The sequence below is a fragment of the Enhydra lutris genome, unplaced genomic scaffold (assembly GCF_002288905.1).
Source record: "Enhydra lutris kenyoni isolate GAN:26980312 unplaced genomic scaffold, ASM228890v2 scaffoldscaffold40, whole genome shotgun sequence".
NCBI classification, from domain to species: Eukaryota; Metazoa; Chordata; class Mammalia; order Carnivora; family Mustelidae; genus Enhydra; species Enhydra lutris.
Genome location: NW_019154124.1, coordinates 15649433 through 15663354, shown reverse-complemented (window position 1 = coordinate 15663354; position 13922 = coordinate 15649433). Strand labels below are relative to the sequence as shown.

The 13922-nt window shown below is 39.2% G+C and overlaps 1 protein-coding gene across 1 annotated transcript in view; it reads left to right on the top strand.

Annotated features, from left to right (window-relative positions):
* The window catches only part of LOC111155281 (KIAA1324 like), a 92453-nt gene that overhangs the window by 54835 nt on the left and 23696 nt on the right, over nt 1–13922 (top strand). Inside the window, exons 12-17 of the mRNA XM_022515412.1 lie at nt 2311–2448; nt 3902–4165; nt 4871–5044; nt 6663–6852; nt 8043–8139; nt 8786–8887. Of these exons, the coding sequence (XP_022371120.1) occupies nt 2311–2448; nt 3902–4165; nt 4871–5044; nt 6663–6852; nt 8043–8139; nt 8786–8887 (965 nt within the window). The remainder of the gene's footprint in view (nt 1–2310; nt 2449–3901; nt 4166–4870; nt 5045–6662; nt 6853–8042; nt 8140–8785; nt 8888–13922) is intronic.

The following is a 13922-nucleotide window of genomic DNA, read 5'->3' as shown; positions in this document are numbered from 1 at the left end:
GTTAGAAACATAGATTTCTCGGCCCCCTCCTGGTCTTAATGAGAAGCTCTGGCGATGGGCCCGGATATCTGTGTTCTAGCCAGCCACAAGGGTGGTTCTAACATCAACGAAGGTTTGAGTGCCAGTAGCCTCTGAATACACTTAAAATTTCTTAGCATGGCTCGGTTTGGGTTTTTGTCCTCTTTGCCCAGCTTCTTTTTACCAAGTCGACCATTACTACTCACACCTCTTTAGACATCCTGAATTTGTTAGAGGGCTGCTCTGTACTTCAGTTCTCATACTTGGCACTCTGAGCCAGAATGGCTTTCTTCCTTTTGCTCCTTTGTCTGGTAAACTCCCACACATTATTCAAGGGGTGCTCAAACTTCACCTCTTCTGGGAAGCTTTCTCTTAGTCCTTTAAGTGAAATTAGCCGTTCTCTCCAGTGTGCTCCAAAAACTCCTTGAGAAAACTCTGTTTTAACTATGTGACTGTATTGATGTTTTTGTCTCTCTCATTTGACCAAGCAATCCTGAGGGTAGGAATCATAGCTATTTATTTTTGTAAATCAATCTTAGAGGTTTAGCTCATTGTAGAATCTGTTAGTTTTCTTTCCTCTCTGTTTGATTCGGTTTTCTCACAGGATTTTTTGTGATGTCAATTAAATAGTGTATAGAAATGCTCTCAAAACCATGCAGGTTTTCAAAACCTTTTACAAAGGTAAGATGGCATTATTTGTGGTAATGCAATAGATTTCATTTATTATTGGAATAAACATGTAGAAAGATGATGTTTTAACAGAGAACTGTCTGTGTATTCTGAGTTCCTTTTAGGAAGCGGCATGTATGGTGGTTTGGTCATTTGGTAACGTGGAGAATTCTGTAATGTATGACAAGCACATTCTGTTATTCCTGTCTGTGGTGTGAACTCAAGACACATCTCTTTACAGCATATTTGATTACTTTATAATGTTTGACTCCTATGTTTATATCATAGAAAGAAACAGACATATCTTGAGCTCATGCCACCATATGGTCAACATCCCGGATAATGTAACAGAAGCCCATCCGAATTTCTAAGTCATCTAGTAGGGTTTCTGTAGGGACCACTAATTAGAAAATTCAAGGCTGGCTTTGATTTTCACTTCAAATTAATTAGTTGTATATTACATTATTTGGTTGACTTACTATATTTGTTTTCTAATCATCTTAATGACAGCATATTGGTTAGAATGTCACACATTTGTAGGATATTCTAAATATTGAATTTAGCTAAGGAAATCAGAAATAAAATATTTACACATATTCCTTTGGAATTCAAGTTTAAGCAGCAGAAGATGATTCTTTGGACTTAAAATAACATTCTGGTTAATAAATACTTGGAGAAGCCTGGAAGTTGCAAGTGTACTTCAAGAGGAACTTAGAACTCCTGTGTAAGAGCTGCCTAGCAGAATCTCTCAAGGAAAAAGGCAAACATGGAAAGCCTTGCTCTTCTGTGAGGAGCTTAGTCGTTTACTATGAGAAATTGGAGGAAATTGTTTTCCCTTTGAAGTGTCTTTCTTTCTTTCTTTTTATATATTTTTTTATAAAGGTTTTTTTTTTCTTTTTTTAGATTTTATTTATTTATTTGACAGACAGAGATCACAAGTAGGCAGAGAGGCAGGCAGAGAGAGAGAGAGGAAGGGAAGCAAGCTCCCTGCTGAGCAGAGAGCCCGATGCGGGGCTTGATCCCAGGACCCTGGGATTATGACCTGAGCTGAAGGCAGAGGCTTTAACCCACTGAACCACCCAGGCGCCCCATTTTTCTTTTTATATTTTATTTATTTATTTGACTGAGAGAGAACACAAACAGGGGAAATGGAAAACAGAGAGGCTTCCCTTCTCACCCACAGAGCAGGGACCCCGATGCGGGACTTGATCTCAGGACCCCAGGATCATGACCTGAGCTGAAGGCAGACACTTTACAGACTGAGCCACCCAGGCGCTCTGGAAGTGTATTTCCTAAGCTAGAGTCACCTGCACACAGACACATGCGCATGCGCGTGCACGCGCGCGCACACACACACACACACACCCACACACTTAAATGTACTACAATTTGAGACTTCTTTCAGGTTATATTGACAATGTGTTTGAAAAACTGTAATTACTAAGCTGGTAAGTGCTTGCGTAGACTTGGAGGGAGGTTTTGAGAGTTCTAGGGTGACATGCTCTGCAGATAAATATTCATTGACCCTCCAGGGGTTTTTGTAAAGACATATTTGTAATGTATACACATGTATATTAATCCTGAGTTTGTGCTTTTTTGTTTATATTTTCTACTATATATTAGGATATTAATAGAAAAAGTACCAATGTGGTGGAATCATGGGGTGGAACCAAAGAAAAGCAAGCTTATACCCACATCATATTCAAGAATGCAACATTTACATTTACATGGGCATTCCAGAGAACCAATCAAGGTCAAGATGTAAGTTCCAAGCACTTTTTTTTTTCCAATGCAAAGATCATGCTCCCGAGGAAAATTTGTACAAAATGATCACCTATCTCTCCTGGAGGAAAAGACTTAGTTTTCTATCGATATGGGATCAATCATTTGGTTATGGAGAGGATTTGTATTAAAATGGTTTGAGAGCAAGAACGTATGAAATTGAATAACACAACGTATCCTTTGGATAGTTCTACACTAAACAGATATATTTGCTGAAAGCTTAAGAGAAAGAAAATCTGACTGCAGTTATTAAAAGGTGTCTTTAAGGCTTTCTAAGACTTTGAGAAGGCTGGTGACTGTCTTCCTCTTTTTCTGAATGGTCTGACATTTGTCCTGGAGCCATTAACTGGTGTTGGTTTATTATTTCATTGTAGTGATGTCGCCTTTTATAGCCTGGAGAGTGTGTATGTACACATGATTGGGTTTACACACAGAATTATTTATTTTCTTTTACTGTCCCTGCTAGAGTAGACCTTAATTCTCCCCTAAGTAAGTTCCGTTGTATGTTTTGATAGTAACAAGACTTACTTTTGTGGATTTCCATAGACGTGACCTTCCCAAGGTGAAAACAAGGTAAACCACTTAAAGCTGTGGTGACACATGAAGAACATTTTCTCTTTTCTCTTTGGACTTTCCCTGGGGAACCCATTCCCAGATGTTATTTGACTCTGATTGTTGATGGGTGTTTGGGTTACCATCACGTGGGGCATGAACATGCTGTGGAATGTTTCCTCATCTTCTTGTTGTCCCTCCCCCAGACAAAAGACATTAATAGTCTAGGGTAGCTCTGTTCTCTACTGATAGAGTGGTGCCACTGCCTGGTGAGAACTAGTTCTTGATTGACCCAATGTTACAAGAAGAAAAAGTATAGTTAGACCCAGGGATTTGTTCTCTACTCTGCAACCCTTCACTAGAAATCCATATATAGGTCAGGGAAAGTACTGGAGAGAGAGAGAGAAAGTCCCAAAGGGATGGTGTGATGGCATCATGGTCAGTGTTTGGTGAGGACCAGAGTCCTAGTCTTTCAAGGCTAACCCCTCTTCAAAAACTTTACCATTTGCTACCCTGCAAACATCCTATTGTATCATTACAGTTAGGCTTATCTCTGAATAAACCATCATGGGAGATAAAGTTGCTCCTGTGTTAAACCATACCAGTTCTTCCAGATGTAAAGCCTATAAACATGCCTGATCTTGCGGTGATTGTGGATAACCTCCTAGAACTCCATTACTATGGAGATTAGCTCCTAGTGTTAAGATTTAAGATTTTTTTTTTTTAAAGAACCAAGAAGAAGTAATTTTAATCCACTATCGATTATAAACTGCTAGTCTGGAACACTCTGCTTAGCTATTTTGGTGATATCCACACAAAACGATCTGGTTGTACAATTAAGCCCCAAGGCAGAAGTCATTACTTTCTGCTCTCTTTTTAGAATAGACGGTTCATCAATGACATGGTGAAGATTTATTCTATCACTGCCACTAACGCAGTTGATGGGGTGGCGTCCTCATGCCGTGCCTGTGCCCTCGGTTCTGAACAGTCGGGCTCATCGTGTGTCCCCTGCCCCCCAGGCCACTACATTGAGAAAGAAACCAACCAGTGCAAGGAGTGTCCACCTGACACCTACCTGTCCATACATCAGGTCTATGGCAAGGAGGCTTGTATCCCATGTGGGCCTGGGAGTAGAAGCACTCAGGTAAGTGAGTGTGTGTTTCTGTTATTCCCAGGAAAACTTTAATAGAGACACTCATAAGATCCCCTTAATATTTCTCCAGGAACTATGTTGTAATTCTATTTAGAAATGGCTTTTTCATTCTTCTTGTTTTCTCTCCTCTTACATTTATGCAGCACGTGAACATGTCTTATGTGCCATGAAAGCCCGAGTTCCTGGGGGCATCAGATATTAAGAAAAGCACTCCAATAAGAATGGTTTCCAAAAATATTAAAAATTAGATTTTTGTGTATTCTGTTAGGGGGGAGCAAGTAATCTCCCTCTGTGGGTTGGCCATAGGAATATGGGGAGAGCAGCAAGTATATCTTAGAGTATTTTAAGGCCAAAGGTTGATGTTATATTATGGGTGAAGGAGAAAGTAGTTTTACTGTCTCTTGAAACTGGCATAACAGGGACTTTTGGCTATTTATTAAAATACCTTTTTCCAAGAAACTGGTCTTAGAATAACTTTGCTCTTACTTTAAAAAATGCTGATTTTTCTGTACTCTGCCTTGGAAAATCTAATTATTTTTTAGAAATTCTCTATATTCATGTGATAAACCATAACTAAGACCAAAAAAAAGAAAATATTTTTAAACATAGAACTGTTTTTGAAACACATTTTTCATAGCAGCTAATATTTTGTTTTCTACTATATATATTTTTTTGTTTCTTAATCTTTAATCAAAGGACCACTCAGTTTGCTATAGTGACTGCTTTTTCCACCACGATAAAGAAAATCAGAGTTTGCACTATGACTTCAGCAACCTCAGCAGCGTGGGCTCATTGATGAATGGACCCAGCTTTACCTCCAAAGGAACCAAATATTTCCACTTCTTCAATATTAGTTTATGTGGGCATGAGGTGAGTTCTGGTTGTCAAAATGAGATGGAGCTGTATTTCAGCTCTGATTGAGTTGATATTTTCTGTGTGGATGGCCCAATAAAATCTCTACAGAAACTAACAACCAAATGTCAGAAACTGAGCTGTGATTGCTTAAATCCTGCGTTGCCTCTTAGCATGTTGGCAGTTTTCTCCAGCAGGGCCGGCCTTGTCTGCCTCTCTGTCCATCAGAGCACTTATTCACCAGCCCCTGGAACCCCAGAGATAATGATTTTCATTATGAGATGCTGTGCCAGATTTTATGCAAAGAAAATAAAACGAGATCTGATGACCACAGATGTTTTCAGGCAAAGGGATCTATAAATTTTACATGGTGTGGTGTTTGTCCTGTTCTGATTTCACGGGGAGTAATCTAAAGCACTCAGCTGGTTAGTCACTCAGTTCATTCAATAAATAAATGCATATTAAATATGTGTTTTGCTAAATATTGAGTGAAGCGGTGAATGAGATTCTTTACATTACATATTACATTTCTTTTTGTCCTTATGCCTCTGTTACCACTGTCTTGCCTTCCCTCTATCCCCTCTTCTTTTCTGTCCTCTTTCTCTTCCTTTCTTTTTCTAACTCCTTTCCTTTTGTTGCTGTTTTCCCCTTTCTTTCCTCAGTAGTTTCTCTCTGATCTTTTCCCTTGTTTTCCTCTTCTCAGTTTCAACAATTTAAGCTTAGTAACAATATATTGTACCTGTATTGTTGTGAGAAGGCTTAGTGGAGGAAGAAACTTTTAAGTTCAGATTGCTAACTGCATGAAGAAAGATAAGTTGACGTTCCTTTCTTTGGGCCCATGTGTGCTCACCCTACAGCTAAGACTAATAAAGTAGTCTTCCTTTTTCCCTTTATACTGTCCTACATAGGAATTATAAAGCTATAGTTGTTTGTAGTGGGACTATAGTATATTTAAACAGTCTTCCAATTTTTATAGATTACATATTCCAACTGAGTGAATGATTCAAAAAGTAAACTCCTGTATTCCCTTCACCTTCCTCTGTAGTTGAGTAGTTACACGTCATTGAGTTTGAGTAGCTGAATGAAGACACTTGTAGTGACCAACTATTAAGAATTTAGATGGTGTCCTAAATTTTGCTGCAATAGGACTTTTAGGCTTTCTTCTTCAGACTTCATATTACCTTTTTGCCACAACAGACCAATAAAGGAGAAGGAAGAGCACGTCTTTTTCTTTGACATTAAAACCTTCACCAAGAGTTATCTGGTCTCTTTGAACACATTGTTATCCTTTGAACTGATGGTCTCATGGGTGACTTTTAGTTCCTTAAGTTAGATGGCTTTCATCCAGCACAAATGATGCTTGTAGTTGGAAGAGCAGTGCAGTCTTGAATTTCTATATTCATTGTAATTTAAATGACTCAACCCTGGTTAAACGTTGGAATTCCTCAAGAGCTTTAAAAAAATATGCCAGTGCCTGGGCCCCATACCATACCAATTAAAGCAGAATGTCTGCAGTGAGGAGAGAGCCACTGCTCTACGAGGGTCATGAGCTCTCTGAGATCTAATGTAAGGACTGACTCTTCCACACACATACACATACACAAAGAGGTTTCTCTTTATGACTTTATTTTCATAGGGGAAGAAGATGGCTCTCTGTACCAACAATATAACAGACTTCACAGTAAAGGAAATAGTGGCGGGGTCCGATGATTATACAAATTTGGTAGGAGCCTATGTATGCCAGTCAACTATTATTCCTTCTGAAAGTAAGGGTTTCCGAGCAGCCTTATCATCACAGTCCATCATTCTGGCAGATACATTTCTAGGTAAGCTTCATTTGGTTCCTGTATGTATGCATGCAGTTATTCTAAAATTACAGTACTGGTAACTTGTCATTGTGTTGGTATTTGCCATAGATGATGATGGCCGCAGGTAATTCTAAATCATCACTTTCTAACATGGTTCCAAAGCCCCTGAAGTTGAGATCTATTGGTCAATCTAAGTGAGTGCAAGCATCTCCTGAATTTATGCATAATTTTTTTTTGAGAGTCTATGCTTTTCATCAAATTCTCCAGGAGCTTAAGAAGCAGAATAAGATTAGAAACCAAAACTATAAACAAAAGGACAGCAAACAAATATTTTATAAACCTAAATCATAATATCCACCACCAGTTTGCATAAGTAAGTTGGTGACACTTAGTAAAGGTGAATGTGGGGAGCTTTATTCCCGGTCTGTCTTTCCTGTCTTTGTAGACTAGAAGGCATAAGAAAGTTTTAAGAATGACCACTTAGTGATTTTTATGGATCGAGTTCATTAGAACCTCTGGGATGGTGATATAACAGTATAACAATTTAACAAGCTTCTTGTGATTCTAATGTACAGCAGAGTTGAGAACCATTGCTATCAACTCCAGAGGAATTTAGCTTTAATTTTCAGCACCGTGGTCAGTTACCGAGTCAGCTGGAGAGGTTGCTGTTACTGCTTGCATTTTGGCTCTGTGATCATTTTGTCTTCAAGGGATGGGAGAAGTGCCTGACTTTTAGATTAAATAAAATTTGGAGTTGCTTTCTGGAAGTTATTGGGTACAAAAATTTTTTGTTTTCTCAGGTGTGTCTATATTGAGTGAAAAGCTGTATTAACAAAACAGCCCAGCTCTTACAATACAACTCATTAGAAGCCGAGAATTTTAATAATGTTAGGATGTTGAAGTGTTAGAGCTGGAAGGGGCTTTAGAGATCATCTCAATTATTTCATGCATTTTACAGATTTAGGACATAAGGCCCAGGGATGTGAAGTGACTTGAGCAAAATTACAGAGCTATAGAGTAGATTCTTTTCTTTTTTTTCTTAGAGTTTGGAATGGTACTTTATCTTACTGTGAATGCATAGATTTAATACAATATTTCTGGTCAAATGACAGTATCCAAGTAAAGCTGGTTTCTATTCAGATGCACAGAGACTAAATAAATCTCATTCTTCCGTATTGCTTAACAGCTTCTTTTTTGTTGTCATCTAGGAGTGACCATTGAAACGACATTGCAAAATATTAATATAAAAGAAGAAATGTTCCCAGTTCCCTTTAGCCAAATACCAGATGTGCATTTCTTTTATAAGTAAGTGAAGATGCTGCTTCCCTTGACTATTTTAATCAAGAGTATCTTGGTACCTAGAATAGTAGCTTATTATACTTAATAGATACTCAACGATTAGTTCTTAAATAGAAGACTTAGTGTAAAGCAGGAAACATGAACTATTTTTAAAATGTTATATAAGTTCTGATATGTATAATATATATCTTTTTTATGATTATATTTTTTCTATATTTCTACTTTATATCTATTTCTTGTATATATACTTTATATATATATATATTTTTTTTTCTTATAAATTGGGCAATAAAGAGACTCTACTTCTTGTCCAGGCAGTATTTGTAATTCAGACATTTCAATATTAGCCAAAGTAGACACAACCTCTCTTCCCTTTGAAAAATTTTTGTGATTATGACTTTGATTATAATTATGGTGACTTGCCTAAACACCTTGATGATAGCTTATTACTTTACCTGAGAAAATAGTCCATTTTTCCTAGGCAGTGAAAGCAAATGAGCTCAGTTTGTATTAAAATTTTTAATTAGTGAACTCGGACACATTTTTCTTATTCATTGTTGCACAGAGTGTGGGAACAGTTACACACAGGTTATTTATGTCTTGGTGATCTGTGTTGTGTCTGTTCTGTAAAATGCCATTTGCCCTGTGATAGGTCTTCTACGACTACGACATCTTGTGTCAATGGCCGGTCAACTGCTGTGAAAATGAGGTGCAATCCTACTAAACCAGGAGCAGGAGTGATTTCAGTCCCCAGGTATTCTTACTTCTATGTGGTCAATTTCACATTTGTATTTATTGTGAGGCAGCAAAACTCTCAGAATCCTACTATTTTAAGACATATCCTCTAGGAATGCAAAGCAGGAAGAACAGAAGAATATGTAGGTTTTTGTTGTGGGAATGTGCTGAGCATCTCTTAAGAGGAGTAGGTCTTTACCAATCTCAGTACTTCCCCGTCTCCTCAAGGCCATATTCTCCTCCTGTTTGCCTAAGTGTCTGTTTGTCTTGAAAATTATTTAACTAATTATATAATTATTGTGTTTGTATCCTCGTATTAATTCATAGTGGTTAGTCCTAATTTCCCTAAGAGCTGCTTTATACATAACCTGTCTGATAGTACTTCATCAGTGAACTACCTGGTGGTCTAGACGGAAGTAATCTACCCTCCCAATCATAGCTTCTTTCTCTGTAAGGCAGGGGGGAGGGGGGGCACAGTAGATAATTTGTATGCTCCATTTCCAGCTCCTTCGTTTTCTGATGAATGGTAGCAGAATGACGGAGGTAGAGTCTCATCTGTAGAATACACAATACAATTCATTTAACTTACTGGCATTGAGAGAACAGCTCTCCACAGTCTCAGTCTGACTAATACAGTCCACCTGGATGGGAACTCTAGGAGAGAACGAGCAATTTCATGGACTCAGAACTGTCAGCTTACCTACTGTTTTCATGGCATGAGTGCCATTTAGATGTCTACTGATTTTCATTCTTTGCACTTATTTATTGTTCCGTATGTAGATTATTTCTAATCTCTGTGTGGGATTAAGGTACCTTTGGAGCACAGTTTGACTTGCAGGTTTTTCTCCATCAAGCTAGTGAAAATGTATATTTTAAAAAAGAAAATGGTTGACTTAATTTTGTTTTTGGTAGTTTCACCATAACCCATGAGAGATCTGAAGCTCTTCTGCTCATGTCACTGCAGTATTGGAAATCAGTGGTCTAAGTGTTATGGCAACTGCTTGATATCTTAAAAAGATTAGCAGTGCTAACAATATTGCGGGTTTACTTTGGGACATAAAGGTACACTAGTATTCATCTCTCACCAGCTGTGTTTCTCTGTCTGATGGATCTGGGAATTAATTTTTCTTTTCACCTTTTCAAGGTGAGAGAAGTATATGATGAGAGGAGAACACAATGAAAGGTAATAGGTGTCAAGTGAAAGAGACAGGGGGAGTCTGATGTCCAAGAGCCTCATGTGGCGGAGGGTCCCTGTGCCGGCATCCAGGCTGGAGTCAGGGCAGCAAACCACACTTTGTTTAGGAGAAGGTGTGGTTCGAGTGGCTTTAATTATTCGGCAATATCCCACCATAGAGCTTTGAGTTCAGACGCTGCTTTTGTTTATGGTAGCACCTCTAAGGTCCTTTTTTTGGACTTAGCAACTAGCCTCCCTGAGTCTGGCCTCAGGAAGTCTCTCTGATGGCTTCCAAGCAGATAATATGACCGAAGGTCAGGTCTGTCCTTTGTTTTTTTTGTTTATTTTAAAAATTTATTTGACAGAGAGAGAGAGATCATAAGTAGGCAGAGAGGCGGGCAGAGAGAGAGGAGGAAGCAGGCTCCCTGGTGAGCAGAGACCCCAATGCGGGGCTTGATCCCAGGACCCTGAGACAATGACCTGAGCTGAAGGCAGAGGCTTAACCCACTGAGCCACCCAGGTGCCCCCAGGTCTGTCCTTTAAGAAAGTATCTCACTCTCCCAATGTGGGTTCTGATGTTTTAAGGTAATAATAATAATAATAATAAAAAGTCTCATGTTGTTAAATGATACCATTTAGAAACTTGGGGTTTTTTTGCCTTGTGCGAAGAGGAAAAGTTAAGTTTTTCCTTTGACCTCTAGCAGTTTTTTCTCTTCACAGAATTTAGCTGTCTTTGCCAGGGTTTCTCAAGATACTCTGTGACAGAATACCTTGGGGTGTCTATTTTAAAAATCAATTTCTAGATCTTTCCTGAAACCAAAACAATCTCTTGAGTGTTGAGCATAGGAATGTTTTTTAAAATACAAGGCAATTCTTAGGTGCCTGGCTGGCTCAGTTGGTGGAGCATATGACTGCTGATCTCAGGGTTGTGGGTTCAAGCCCCATGTTGGGGGTAGAGATTACTTTAAAATATTATTTTAAAAAACACAAGGCAATTCTGTGCAGATAAAAATTTTGGAACTACTGATCTTAATCCACATTTTGGTATTTTGGTGATTTGGCTTTTTTCTGAGATAAATCCTCAAACTTTGCTCTGCGTTTTAGTTTTCTGAAAAGCTCATTTAAAATGTCTTGGTCTACAGGGTAGTCCTTCACCAATATTTGGTAAAACTTTATATGTAATTATGATGCACATTGAGGTTTGAGGACCACTGCTCTAGGGAACAGCCGGAACCCCACAACCTAATGAGCTAACCTTCTGTTCTTACTTGAATCAGTTCCCCGTGAAGGCACAAGGGGGAGCCCTGGCATCAGCATATGAAAAACAGCAGCTTGTTCTGAAATAATTAGAGTTTTTTTTAGCTTTGGGGCTGAATCAAGATTTCCTACTAACAGTGAGGAAATGTTAACAGAGCCAGGTTTCTCCGGCTACTTTTGAGGAGGATTTACTTTGCAGTTTGGGGGAGTTGGGGGTGGGGAGCTTTAAGATCTCCAGAAGAGGGAGGAAGGTGCTAACCAGGCACTTGGCTTGAAAAAAGTCTCATATGCTGTGACCAAAAAGTCTCAGAAGGCAGACTTTAGCAGTTTGGAAGGGATGCCACCCCCGGGAATTCTTCTGTCTTGGCCAACAATCTTGGCAAAGCAGGCAAAGGAGACTGGAGTAGTAGTGATGTTGGTTGGGGCTCTGAAGCTTGTGACCTAAGAAAATGTCATAAGACCCTTAGTCTTGGGAAAATGAGAAGGTCTTAACAGAGCGTGGGCCGGCAGGAGGAAAGGGACAATGTGTGTTCTCTGTGTATCTCGCAGGAAATTTAGAGGGAATAGCAAATTATCAGGGCCGCCTACTAACCTGCAGTTGGAAAACTGCATCCTGTCTGTGTTTGGTCTGGCAAATGCAGTTGGTTTCTAATTCCACAAAGTGTCTGGGGGGGGTGTGTGAGACATTTTAGATAAAAACTTAACAGCATGGTATCTGTGGTGGAAGAAATCTGAGAGCCAGAGTGAGTGGACTTTTGGGGATTTCCTGGTGGAGTTTGCATCTGGCCAGCGAACAAATTTCTAACATATTAGAGTGCTGATAGCCCTAAATAGGTCACCCTCCAGCCTCTGCCTAAGAAACTTTTCAAACCTCCAGTCATGATCCTAGGTCGTTAGGAAAATCGAAGATTCACCTTTCAATAGGAAAAATTTAGAACTAAATAAACATTGTGTCCTAAGTGTTCTTTCAAATGCATAAGAAATTTCTGTGAATGTAAAGGTTAAAAAAGCATTATTAGAAAGTGGGCAAAAGGAGTCCTCTTCACTCTGATGAGAGACCTGCACCAGACGCATTTGCTTGACGCAGTAGGGAACACTGAGGACCCTGGGTATACAGCTGTGGTGGCACAGTCAAGACAGAAGGATGTCCAGGCTGTGTCGATAATTCTTTTCTTCCCGTCATGTGTTCATCTTGCCATTTTGTCCCTCCAGTTTCTCACAGGTAGAGATTTACAAAGAAGTGCACTAAGCCCAGAGGCAAATATCACATTTATCAGGGGATAACTCAATTGGTCTGCAAGTTATTGGTGCTTTGTTTAACATGAGTCATTCTTCTCCAACGAGGTGGTCTTTAGTAATGATATGATTTAGAGGAAAATCATCATCCTCTCTTTCTGTCTCGATTTATGTAACTATATTTAACTGCTTGGAGAGTTTATGAATCAGTCTAAAACTGTTTTTGCCAAAACCTCCTTCAGAATCCAAATTCATCTTTATCATAAGGGTAGCTTTGGGCTCAGAGAGTCCCCCTAGTAAGTGGTTCCGGGGCAAATGGAGAGGGGCTACTGATCATTGAAAGGGAAAAAAAAAGAGTTTAGCTTCTGAGAATGCTGTATCTCACAAAACGGATGCTTCAGAGGTCTGTCGTGATAGCATTCACAGGAGGAACATGCCAGAGCTTTATTCCACAGGCTCTGATTTAGAGTTTGCTCTGTCAAAATTACCGGACCTGCAGGACACTTGTGTTTTCTTTGGTCTTTGGGAGAGGTCTCTTGCAGCCAAAAATCTATCCATTTTAAGGGGGTAAGAGGCAAAGGATAATGACTGGTTAAGTGGGTTCCTTGTTTTCTTTTTTCCTCTGAACCACTTATGGACAGATAATAGATATCTAAATTGGTACAAGTTAAGTTTAAAAGGCAGTGGAATTTAAAAGATAAAAGCCAAGTATGTTCTTAGAACAAGGAAAGTGAGGAGGCATATAAAAGCTCTATGAGCATAAGTAAAAACCCGTTATGATCAAGAAATGGAAAAATTGAATACAGAATTGTTAAACAGTTCAAGCACTAATGAGTAATCGTAGGACATGACATAAAAAGATTACAAAACAGTCAAAAAGTTTAAGGATCCATTTTGAAATAAGGATGATAAAACTCTGACAGGTTTTGCAGACCTGTAGATAAGAGGGTCTGGAGAGTGTTAGCTAATGTAGTTTGTATAGGTCTTGATCAGGTTCTGGCTTTTGGTAATTAACCTAGGGGAGAATCTGCAAAAAGGGAGGTTTTTGCAGGACACTGGTAGAATTTTAGATCCCTGGATCAAAGAGGTATGGATCAGAAATCTTATGTTCAAACTCAGTCATAAGTGGTTGATACTCTTCAGCCTCAGGGTAGCAAGATCCAAAGCCATTTTATGGATCCCACACAGGAAGGCTCTCTGTCCACTGGCATTCTCACCTGAGAAAGGCTGAACTTCTCAGAAGCCAAAGCCAAGGGGTTACCAGCAGCTGGTTAGAGAGCATCACCCATGCCAGAGGATGCCAGTCTCTGAACTCCAAGATTGGGAAACCCCAAGAAACCCAGAAAAGCCTTGCACGAAAGAAGCTGAATAACAACCGTGCTCTGAC